General features: G+C 39.9%; 1 protein-coding gene across 1 annotated transcript in view; it reads left to right on the forward strand.

Moving 5' to 3' along the window:
* Positions 1-6,289: 6,289 nt before the first annotated feature.
* Positions 6,290-13,035, forward strand: part of LOC115810192 (organic cation transporter protein) — a 34,066-nt gene continuing 27,320 nt past the window's right edge. The window contains exons 1-9 of the mRNA XM_030772120.1: positions 6,290-6,664; positions 7,512-7,615; positions 8,230-8,384; positions 8,507-8,675; positions 8,841-8,964; positions 9,242-9,348; positions 10,232-10,443; positions 10,895-11,003; positions 11,960-12,172. Of these exons, the coding sequence (XP_030627980.1) occupies positions 6,290-6,664; positions 7,512-7,615; positions 8,230-8,384; positions 8,507-8,675; positions 8,841-8,964; positions 9,242-9,348; positions 10,232-10,443; positions 10,895-11,003; positions 11,960-12,172 (1,568 nt within the window). The remainder of the gene's footprint in view (positions 6,665-7,511; positions 7,616-8,229; positions 8,385-8,506; positions 8,676-8,840; positions 8,965-9,241; positions 9,349-10,231; positions 10,444-10,894; positions 11,004-11,959; positions 12,173-13,035) is intronic.

Consider the following 13,035-nt stretch of genomic DNA (forward strand, 5'->3'; position numbering starts at 1 on the left):
AAAAACACACAGGCACCGCAAGTTTGTGACACATCCACAAAGCATTCGTTCAGGCAGGGTACACTGCTACCATTTGCCTCATGGACTGTGACTCAAAATTTGTTGAAAGCACAGGAAATCATGCCAAGAATGGCACATAATCAGTTCTGTCTTGATATTGTTTTCTATGCTATCGAGTTAGAAGACTTTTTAAAAAATGATGTTGTTGTGATAATGTTTGATAACTATTTCTGATTTCTGTATAATTTGCTCATCCTGATGCATTTAACTTAAACACACACTCATTATAGCCTTTGAAATTGTACACCACTGTATTCTGATTACATACCAGTGCATGTTTTGTAACTTTGTCAGGGTGTTGCATAAAATGTACTTGTTGAATCTTGCCACAGGGGGGCATTTTGAATCTTGGGTGATTTAAATATTGATGACCTTATGCATGGTATCACCTTATGAATTCTAGTTATGTTCCAACAAGATTTTATTCGCATGATTCATTCAAAGGTAATTAGATGTCAGTCACTTTTGCAAGGATTCCGAGTAATTGAATTTTTAAAAATATTTTCTGGAAAAGACATACGATTATAATCTTTCCTTTACTTTTCAGGCAAAAATGACATAAATATGATCTCCAGTTACAAAGGTAAAAGTGCCCAGGCTGTTGAGTAAAATGGCTGCAGTTTTCAGTTTTTGTAAATATACTGATGCTTTGATTTGTGACTTAATCATTGCTTTAAATATCATTCCACCTTCCTGTCTGAAACAACAAAATGAATATTATGTTTTGACATAAGTTTAGACATATTTTTAACAATGTCAAATTCAAAACAACGATCAGTTTGAAACAGGAATCCGTCTCCTAATTTCCTTTCCTTTCCTTTTCAGTAGCCATTGCCTCCAAATTCACTTTTTTTTTTTTTACTGTTCCTGTTAAGCTCACTAAAATACGATCTTCTTGTATGACTTTGACACCAACTTTGCTGGTATAACACCTTGGCTTGTCCTGAGGTGCTTAAGTAAATTATGAGGGCTGGGACCTGACGAGTTGAAAGCAGACTTCAGTGGTTTGAAAGACAGCCTCTTCTCGTTCACATTTATCAGTTATGTGCTCCAAGAGGCAGGTATGGCCTCTGGGGTCATTCCAGCATAGTTTACTTCTCAACAAAGGGTGCAGCCTACTTAATGACATGAACCATTTAAAGCTTAAAAACGTTCACTCCTGGGCAAAAACATGATTTGGACTGTTACTTTAAGAAGTCATGTCAGTCAAACTAAGTGCTCATGAAGTAAGAATGTTATGTTCTGTTTGTTTGGGTTTTTTTCGCCTTTTCAGACACACTCAGTCATATACTGTATTTACACTCATTCATACACAACTGAGCTCCATGCGGGTATTTTACAAACATCCCCAGTCTTGCATTGCCAAACTGAACCTTCATTGCACTCCTGTAATAAGTTTTTGACTATGATTTCAAAATTTGTTTCTGTTTGGAACATACAACAGTGAACGAACCAAGGCAGTGAGCACAACATGCATGTACTGGCATTGTCATGCCCATTTGTTTGTGACTAAATGCTCGGCAGTTTGTCTTGTCTGTGTTCCGTTTCTCAATCTGGTGACCAGAAAGGATTGACAGCAACATCACATCAACTTTAATTAATTAACTAATTAATTAATTTATTTATTGCTTAAAACGAGTCGATGAAGCAATTAATGAAACAAAATAGTGTGTGTGAGAGAGAGAGAGAGAGAGAGAGAGAGAGAGAGAGGGTGGGGGGGGGGAGATCTGGATTTGGATTTTATTTAGAATCTAATTACCATTTGAAATCGAGTCAGAGTCCTCAGGCAATAATAATTCTGGGGTGGAAAGTCAGTGAACCAGGCAATTTCAGGGTGGAATGTGGCTTCTGCCTCCTGACTGCACAGGAATGTGTAGCAGTATACACTATCAATGTATTGACAAGTCAAATGTATGAGGTGGTTCTGGTTGGCTCAGTGAAGAGCATCTTGGCAAATTCTCACACACACACCAGAGAAGTCATTTCATTTGGAAGTGGGTATATAGTGGTCTGGAGAGATGTATCTTATTACTGGCTTCTCTATTTTTCTTTTTTTTTTTTCCATCTGTATTCAGTTAATGGCTTCAATTATGATTTGACAGCATATTCCAAAGTTCTGTTCTATTGTTGATTTGGGAGTTGGGTCATTTAGATAAAAGTTACATTGATAAAGAATTGAGAATTACTATAAATTGTATTTGTTGGCTGTGGCATTCTAAATTCATCCATCTATGTCAGGCACAAGATGGTTGGCTGAGGTAAAAATACTTCATTACTTCACTTGTTGGCAAAGTTGTACTCTGACAGGGTATCAGTATGAGCTACTTCCAGTTTCCACCTGACCACCTCTGTTAAAACACAAACGTTTTCTACATACATAGGCTACATGATATGTTTACATTTCTGATTACAACTGTCGTCGAGTATTTAATTTGGCCAGCCAGTCAAAAGCCGTTGTTTTTTATATATTGAACGACTGAACGCATGTGGGAATATCATCGTTTGCAGGGTGTTTTAAGCAACGAGGACGCAACTGATGCAGATGTACACAAAGTGGTGCAATATAGTGTGTGTCCGTGCACCGACCTCACAACCCTAACAGAACTTGCCATGGCATGAAATCATCGTTGCTAATGTGAGTACATACGTTTAGATAACCTGCAAATGGTAGCGTTTCATTAACGCCAGAAGGCTTACGTGTTTTGGGGGGGGGGGGGGGGGGGGGGGTGTTAGTTTTTTTTTGTAGTTTTTGTTTTTGTTTTGTTTTGTTTTGTTTTTGTACTTTTGAATACGAGTACGTTTGAAAACTTGGGTACATCAAAAGCCCTATACTTTAACATTTTCACTCAAGTTGGTTACTGAATGGGTGACATGCAGTTTTACTCTATTCATTCTTTTATGGTTGTATCTTTACTTTAACTCAAGCGTAATATCGGAATACTACCCCCCCCCCCCGACCTGAACACACACACACACACACACAAAATATATGAGATTTTCATGATCTCTTCCCATCAGCCCATAGCATCACCCTGGTTCATGAGATTAAGACCCTCCCCAAAATGGGACTTCAGAGGGGCTGTTTTCTCCATCCAACAACTTTGAGATGTTGCTGCCCCAGTTTCAGGGCCAGTAAACCAGTGTAAAGACTTAAACATACTCTCCTTTCCACTTCGGTCACATCCATGGAATTTCCTTCTTCATTCCATTTTTCCACCACAAAACCTATTCGATTACAGTGACTGCAAGGCATGGATGGCTTATTTCCAGGATACATAATCAGGTTTAGCCCCTCACATGCAACCAGCCCTACAGAATTTAAAGTTGTCCTTCACCATAACTGCAACAGAAGTTTGCAAGATCATCTGACTTAGATGGCCTGTTTAAGTCATCGGAGTCATTCATATCTGTTCGTACCTTCCTTGGTCATAATGAAGTTTCTCATTTGCTGATTGCTCTGAGTCTCTAAAATAAACACGACATGTTTTTATTGCAGTCATGTTAAATACATAACACTGATACTGATATAGCATTGTCTATGTATGTCTCACATCTATATCTGATTCTGCCCCTGCAGACAAAGTTTTTTGTTTTTACAGAACTTCAGCTCTTGCTTAGTCAGCGGGGTTTTTGTTCCCCATCTTTATCCACAACTTGGGCATCTCAGTCTAGCCCTGAAGTTCCAATCATCCATGCCCTGACCAGGCCTCATACTCAACTCCACCAGCAGGCAATGGCTTAAAATAGACTCATGCAATATTGCTGCCCAGCTGTTTTTGGATTTACATCATTTTTTATATTTGTTTGTATGATGTCATGCAATTGCCTGCTTTTTGGCATATGTATCCAAAGAAAGCACTATGTATGTATGCGTGTGTGTGTATATATATATATATATATATATATATATATATATACACACACATATATGTGTGTGTGTGCGTGTGCATGTGTGTGTGCATGCTGCTCATCTGTCTAATTCCTTTGTTGTCAAAGGAATGCCACTGTTCCACGTCTTTAAAATGTTGCGAATTTATATGCACATAGTCATTCCGACACGCAACATGTACCCACATGACTATTTGCATTGTTGCAGAAGCACTTCCATATGCATATGTTTGAAGTCTTCTCTCTGAGCAAATACAGAGCAGGCTACTAAATCAATCAACATGAACTAGACAAGCACAAGAGTGAACCTGAAAAAAATGCCTGTTTTCACAAAAAAAAAAAAAAAAAAAAGTTTAGTGACGATGCTTATGATGACGTTAAAAAACCCGAGGGTTTTTCGTTCACGGTAATGGTGGCAGTGTTACAGTGTTGTGTAAATACTGGTAACATTGTTTAGACTTCAGTAGTTCAGCCCCCTACTACGTTTCACTCTGTTCTTGTGTCATTTACTATAAACCATATTTTATTGTCAATTAAAATTCAGCCATTCCCTACCATATAATATCAACCACATCCAACCACATATTCATATTAGCTGCTTTTCCCAGCTCCTAACTTTTAGACTGTACAGAAGTGCTGCATATGCTCACCACTTGTGCAGGCAATGAAGAGAGAAGGGGAGGGGGGGAGTGAAAGCTTTCCAAATGTATGGAAGTACTAGTAAAGTTTTGTAGTTTTGTAACATCACTTGACCTCGTTCAGCCTGCCCTACTAAATTTTCCTTCCCCGGAAAGAATATTTGCCAATGTTTTGCACAGTTGGTGCAAACCAAACATGACGGATACTTCTATCATATTTATAGGAGGCTACATGAAAATTAATTTCTTAAAAATTACAATAAGAGCAATAGGACTGTGTTCGTACAGTGATATGTAAGATCTTATTGTTTGAGTGCATGGTTAATGGGATTGTTCTGGAAATACTTTCGTGGATTATCTCAGGGCACTTAAGAATGCCAGACATCAGTCTTCTCCAGTTACCTCTGGTTGACCAAATTTGTTTTCTCTGTTTTCTCACTTAGGGCAATGCAAGGAGACTTGGGCTTGTAAAAAAAAAAAAAAAAAAGGTTATTGCCACGGTCAAACATATGACACCAGCCGTGAGGGGGAAAAAATGAAATGTTAATACTAGAGCTGATGGTGGAGAAATAATGGTGGGACCAGACATCAGCCTTTCAAGGTTAAAATCCTAATCCCTTCTCATGGTGTTTATTCTCGTTCTTTTGTCTCACTAAAGCCCAGTGCCCCCCCTTGGCATGTCATACTAAGTGAGTTACTTGGTGCAAAGTATTTGCATTTCTTTAGAATACTATCAGTCCCTTGTGGTGAGAATTTGATAGAAGAAGTTGTGAATGCATTTCTGTTGTTGGTTTAAAAACTGGCTCGCTCCCCAAGCGTCTTTATTAAGTGGACTGCTTACCAAAACAGTTGTTTGTCTAAAATGTGATGTGTACAATGGCTATTGAATGAGTGCATGAGATAAATTTATGTTTCTCCCATGACCTCAGATATAATGAACATCTCTTCATTTTGCAAACAGTTAGCAGTTATTTTGCAGGCTTATCAGTATTGACTGGAAAATTGATTAATTAATAAGTTAATGTATCCAGAAAGATCATAATCCTAATGTTTTGTGAATTATTCTTTTAGAAAGAACTTTACTGTGAAGACCATCTCTTAATGATATTCATTAATTTGTTCATGACTGTGTTTGAGGTTCAATACTTTCTCCATGGATATCTTCTTTTGTTCAAGAGACACAAGCTATATATTACACACAAACAAACTCCCACACTCTGTCTCCCCCTCTGGGCATGGAGAGAGAGAGAGAGAGAGAGAGAGAGAGAGAGAGAGAGAGAGAGAGAGAGAGAGAGAAAGAGAGGGTGACAAATGCAGTTACTCAGTCATCACAAAGAGCAGAGAGCAGCTCCTCCCTCTCATACTAGACTCCACCCCAGTATCTAGGTCACTCCCCACAGCAGATGGTTATATTACCCTGTGTGTGTGACGCTGCCAGTTTACAGCAGACAGCAGCAGCCCTCTCTGCCTTTGAGTATGATACAGGTGTGACTAGTCTTAATGAAGAGACTTGCACAACTCAAAATAGCCTCTCAGTCGATCCAAAGCCACTTAAAGCAAGCCTCCTCTCTGAGCTGTGCTTTGAGGTCACGCTGAAGAATTTGCTTTCAGTTTTAGGGCATTTTACCTTGTTGGGACTTACTTCTGCAATTGAGTTTAACTAGCCTGATTTTTAGGAAGACTAACAAAATTGGGGAACAAACATGAATTTTGACGATATTCTGAGTCAAATTGGGGGGTTTGGCAAGTTCCAGAAGACCCTGTATGTGTGGATTTGCCTTCCCCAGATCTTCCTGGCCTTCCACATGCTGGTGTCCATCTTCACAGGGGCTGTGCCTCCTCACCTGTGCCGTTCCACCTGGCCCCCGGGAGCAAGTCCTGGGTCCAGCTTCAGTTTCAACTCCAGCCAACAAGCTCACTCCGCAGGCAGCTCTGACCTTTCATGTTCGGATGAGGTCTCACTGGTCCAGCTGAACCACAGCGGCATTCTGCCCCTCAGTGATGGCCCTGCTTCCAGGGGCTGCCGGGGGGGCTGGGAGTTCAGCAAGGAGGTCTTCCTCAGCACAGTGGTTACAGAGGTGAGTGGATCCCCCCCGCCCCAGATGCATCAGCGTCATTCGCCGTTACCATCCACGATGTTCTTGAGAAAGCCATAGACCTCAGTGCCGCCCCCCCACTCCCCTAGGATACTGGATGTTTGGCTCTCTTTCTCTCTTTGCCTTTCTCTCTTTTTGCCGGAAGAGTGGCTGGCTAGCGGGCGGTTCTTGAAGAAAGTTGCCATAGAGGTGATATCTGAGCTTGGCTAGCAGGATGAGGTTCAGGGGTAAGAGCAGTACACTGAGAGGGCCTCCTGTGGTGTAGGCATTTTCCAATGGTTCATAAAGCTGTGCCGTGCCGTCTCCTCACGCTACGTTGTGACATGTTGTCACAGAAGGATATGTGCCTTGAGGGCTGTTAACCCACACCATGCAATGAAAGCTCAGTGAAGTTGCAAAGCCTGGAATGACCGCCAGAACCTGTTTTGATTCATACACTCTGCCCAGAACCTGTTTTGATTCACACACTCTGGCCAAGGACCAGTTCCATTTGGAGTTTCACTGTAGGGGACAGATACAATATCTCCCACTCATGTTTTCTGATCCAGATGTTGTTATGGTGGAAAGCTGTACAGGGTCAGGTCATGCCATGGAGTCTGACTGCTGGGAAATCATTAAGGAGTAAGGCAGGAGGCTGAAACAAGAACCTAGATAGAATATGGACCAAATAAACTGTTGTATTCAAGGCAATGCAAGACTTGGGCCATTTGAGATAAACTGAACCAAGGGGAGAAAAAGAGCATATTTGTAACAACACATTATTTTCTACTGGAAAGTTTTGACTACATAATGTGGCTTTTGATGATAACACTGTCTCCTTTTGATATAGTGGGATCTGGTGTGTGACAACGCAACACTTAACAACATCGGTTCCTCTATCTATATGTTTGGTCTGCTTGTTGGAGCTGTGGTGTTTGGCGCCCTTGCTGATAAGTAAGTACAAATATAAGTGCAAATATGAAAATCCCATAGTGATAATGAATGTTATATGCTAGGCTTGAAACACGGAGGACGGCAGATTCCAGTGAATGATAGGAATTCACACAAGTTACAAGCAACAGCAAATTCACATCATATACCAGCAAAAGACTGTTGGAAATAAAGATGGAAGGCGTTTGGAATGCCTTGTTTTACAGTAAACATACTTGTGGTTTTACTCAATAGGAAACCAAAGCAGCAAACACTAATGTCTTTGTATGTCACCCATTTTTAGGTTTGTTTTGGACTGATGTGATCTGTGTATATACCTTTATTTAAAAACTTACCAAACATGAGAGTGTGGTGAAACTGTTTAGTGTATAAAATTCTATTTCTGTAGTTGAAGTTCGACTCAGTGATATTCATAGACCATAGTGGTGATTTGATTTGAAATGCCCACTTGTTGTCCAGCCAAGTCCGAAACATTTAAGGCATTTTAACACTAGGGATTTTAGAAAGTGAATCTAATGCACTGCACATGTTCAGCTTTCAAAGGCAGCAATTCACTCTCAACACAAAAGCTCTGTTTCAGAGGCAGTGGAAGGACATGATCTCTTGTCTTGTTTCAGATATGGGCGCAGAACCATCATTCTGATTGGACTGGCAATGCAAGCAACCTTTGGGGTGGGAGCTGCTTTCGCCCCAAATTTCTACATATATGTCTTATTGCGATTTGTGGTTGGGACAACAATATCTGCTGTCATCATGAACGCATTTGTATTAGGTCAGTTAAAAAAAAGACTGTCCATTAACTCCACCTCATTTTGTCATGTTGACTTAAAAATACCTTGTATTTTATACCGGGGTGTATTTTCTGAGTGTTCTTCTTTGGTCTGTAAATCCTAGGCACTGAATGGACGGGGCTAAAGCACCGTATGTTGGCTGGTATCATCACAGACTATTTCTTTGGCTTTGGATACATTATGCTGGCAGGGGTCGCCTACCTGATTCGCGACTGGCGTAAACTACAACTGGCAATTTCTGCACCCGGTTTCCTATTCATCTTCTACATCTGGTGAGATAAACAGGAAACAAGGAAACAGGAAATAGGAATGTGTCTTTTTTTTTTTCTTACATTGTATGGATATGAAGTAAGGTCATTTAGTTGGCACACAATGTGTGTGATCATCAAACTCGACAAAATCAAGCTCATTTGAAGGCTTCCTGGCTGTGTTCTCAGGGTACTGCCTAAATCAGCTCGTTGGTTGATGGCTAACCAAAGGAATGCAGAGGCCATGGAGTTGATCCACAAAGCAGCTCGTATTAATGGTAGACCACTCCAGGGCGATGTTGAAGTTTTCCAGGTGTGTTACAATCAGTCATTGACTGCATATTTTAGAGACATTTCTTTGATGAGGAAAATATTGTTTTAGTATACCACTGTCTTTGATACAGATGCTAATTTACTCAAACGAAACTGCTGAGGTATTTGCATTTTGCATGGGTAATCTAACCGGAGCTCAGGTATTATGCTCCGCAGTGTAAGACATTCAAATGAATCTGCCAGTGTCGAATCCTTACTGCAGTTCCCATCGCTACATACCATGTTCTAACTGTAAAATAATTCATGTTATTTTTCAGTGTTACAAAAACTTTGAGAAAGTGCAAGAGCAGAGAAAACACACTGTGGTTGATCTTATTCGCACTCCCGAAATGAGGAAACGATCCCTCATCTTATTCTATCTGTGGTAAGTCACGCTGACATAAATTTCCAGCCTTGTGTAATTTGCACATGGAGCTGAGCAAGTGTAAATTATGGTTCAGATGCTATAGCGTAGAGTAGGTGGGCTTAAACAGTGTTATGTGAGGTCACATTTCATTGGTTGATGGACTCCATAGATAGTATACCAAGCTGATGTATCATATTACATCTTTCTGATACATCTTTAGACACTGGGACAGAGTGAGTTCTATCCTCATCGAAAAAAAAAAAAATTGTGCTGACTCACTTCTCTGCTTTTTTCTCTCTTGTGGTGCTTTTGGCGTCTGAACTGTGGCTCTATCTGTTCTGAATGAGATAAGGAACATGATGGAATCTACTGTATATTAAAGAGAAATACACAGAATCACTGAGGGAAAGATGGGTCTGTGTTGTCTCTGTTAGAATAAATTTAACTTTATCCTCACTATATGTAAACCTGCTAATATTAAAAACAGAAGCAAAAACGCTGGTATTTTACCTCTTTTGCATGTCACTGTGTAGCATCAAATGAAACCAAGATTGTTTTCTTCATTTTCATTCAATTTGTCTTTTTTCAATCAGATCAGCTCAGAATGGGTAGCATTCCATCTCTTAGGCTTTGGTTCCTCTTTAGCTTGTTTCATATTTCCTTAGATTTTTGCCATTCTTTGTTTTGAATGACATGAAATTTATCAGCAGTGACATCCTGCAGTGTGGTGGCTTGTGGCAGACAGGGGGAAACAGGAAGTACTTCTTTCAGTTTGCAATGCTGGAGGCAAAAAAAAAAAAAAAAACCTTAAAAGAAAAAAGCTACATATCTTAACATAACGAGTCACAGTCGACCGTCCTCATTTTGCCCTCTGCTTTTTTGCCTTTTTTTTGCCTTTCAGGTTTGTCAATGTGTTGGTCTATTATGGCTTGTCTCTCAACATCTCTGACTTTGGGATGAACATTTACTTGACACAGTTCATCTTTGGTCTGGTGGAAATGCCAGCACGCACCATCACGCTCTTTACCCTCAACCGCTCCAGGAGGATTTCACAGCTGGCCTTTCTCACTGTAGGTGGCCTCGCTTGCCTGCTGACCATCTTCATACCTGATGGTAAGCATCTCATTCTTATTCAGAACTGTAATGCTCTCAAATCTGGGGCGCCTCCCCGCTCGTGTGAGAAGCCTTGAGTTTCCTCTCTAATTAAATCATTTTCTCTAGTAAACAAACCATGGCTGTTCATGATGATGTCATTCTGCAGTTGCTCTGTTTTATAGATTTGTTTATGGAGACTTAGTAGTCAATGGAAACTCTTTGTGGCTTGGAAGGGTCTCAGTCAATGAAAAACTAAATGAAAAACGTAACTCATGCAAAGCCACAATTATATAACTAGTTCCTTTTGTAAAGAGGATATTGTGTCAGTCACGTAAGACTTCAAGGCTGAGAGTTACCCTCATCTATTCCAGAGTCTTAGAGGTATAGAGTAAGGTCGCTATGAGGACCTTAAGCCTGTGACCAGAAATTCCACATTGTACTCATCTGCCTCTCATAACTGTTCAAATAGATCTGTCCATCATCCGAACTGTCCTTGCAATGATTGGCAAGTTTGGAATTACTGCGTCCCTGTCCATAGTCTATGTCTACTCTGCAGAGATTTTCCCCACAGTAATCAGGTGAGCAACAAATCACACCAAACACAATGAGGTATGAATGACTGCCATGGAAGTTTTGTGTGTACATTTGTGTGTGCGTGCGTGCGTGCATGCGTGTGTGTGTGTGCGTGCATGCGTTTTCTCTTTTTTACATATTTAAGTTTTGTCAGTGTGCTGCACATGTTTTTTTGTAAACTTGATGTCATGATAACAGAGAGGCCATATAATGTCTAAATACAGTAATTATCTTTGGCTATGGAATGTGTATTCTCTATATATAGATCTGAAAGTGTAGTTACGGACATCCACATATATATTCAGTTTACCATCTAAATCCAAATGTTTTATGACTTGCCCATGAAAAAAATCTGCAACCCTCTATCATCATGCATATAAGGGTTACTACACACACACACACACACACACACTCATTTATTGTAATCAGAATTCCTTTTAAGTTTGCTATGGACATGATTTGTGGTATCTTTATGTCAAATTTCCCCTCTGTTCTGGCGTTTTGCATAACACTTAACACTCAATCTTTTTTTTCACTCCAAACTTTTATTGCACGGAAATGCACATTGATAAGTAACTTTGTCTATCTGCATTTAAGGAAATTGGAATTAAAGGTTTAAACAGGCTTCACATCCTTTATCAGGGTCTGCATATTATCCATACCAAATAATTCTTGTGTTCTTCCAATTTGAGAATCTAAAGTAATCAAACATGAGTCCAATTCAGACGTATTCTTAAGTACATGCTCCTTTAGATGAAAACAGATACTCACATGGTGAAATGCTTAACTACCAGCCAGTGCTTAAAATAAAAACACAGTAATAACCTAATATGAAGACCACTGTAAATCTGTAATGAACTGAACTTGTATCACCGAGTGCATTTATTCTTGTTTTAACTGCTCTGAGATGGAAATGACAGCTAAAGGGTTGGGCTGATCTCTTCTCTAAACGGGCTTCCAGACAAAACGGGATTGGGATGGGATCCATGTGTGCCCGGGCTGGGGGGGTCATCGCCCCCATCATCTACCTCCTCAGGAACATCAGCAAGCATGCGCCTATGGTAATATTTGGGCTGTGCCCTCTGATTGGTGCTGGCCTCACCATCCTTCTACCAGAAACAGCTCAAACAACTCTGCCCGATACCATTCAGGACGTGGAAGGAACAAAAAAAAGGTACTCTTTTTTCTCAGTTCCTTGTTTTTGGTTGGCAGCAAGAAACCCTTAACAGGTTACAGTTTAATAAAGAAGAAAATAAGGAAAAAAGTCATTACCACCCACTGATATTGAACTCATAGAGACTTTGGCTATAACATTACACAAAGTGACTGAAATCTGTTAGTAATCATCGCATTTATAAAGCTTTCGCATGATGTTTAGGTTTGTTAGGACAAGACCTTGAAAATGTAAGGATATTTAAAAAAAAATAATAATTTTGCTCAACAGTAAGATGTAATTTGGTAAATTTGTATTCTTACATTTTGTTTTCTGTGATCATCACCTAGCATTTCCTTTCATGCCTGTAGCAACAGCTCTCGTGAATGAGGAACTGTTCTGCCTGTTTTCCCTCAATGACCTAATTGTGGTTAAAGGGAAGAAAAATAACTGGATGTATTTTGCAGCCATAAGTTGAAACACTATGAGGCTTTTGATGGATGCACTCTGACAGAAAAAAAAAACCACTTTATTTTACTATTAGCCTATACACAGAATATAACTAATTCTGACTTCTCTCCCAAAGTGTGGAAGTCGAGTAAATGCAGCAAGCCTTCTATGAACAGTACCTAAAGAACACTGATATCATCATTTTTGTAATCATCATCACCATCATCATCATCATCGTCATCACCATCATCATCAGTTAAGTGAGCCACTCCAGCCATGGTGGCTAACATCACTGCTCCTAGTAATGACTTCATTATGTAAAGAATTTCAAAAGGAAATGCTTAATTTCATCTCACAACTCTATTAGCATTTCCCTTGGACGTGATCATGGGTACTTGAAAAACACAGAGCATTCTTTACGGTACACATTGGAC

The sequence above is a fragment of the Chanos chanos genome, chromosome 4 (assembly GCF_902362185.1).
Source record: "Chanos chanos chromosome 4, fChaCha1.1, whole genome shotgun sequence".
Lineage (NCBI taxonomy): Eukaryota > Metazoa > Chordata > Actinopteri > Gonorynchiformes > Chanidae > Chanos > Chanos chanos.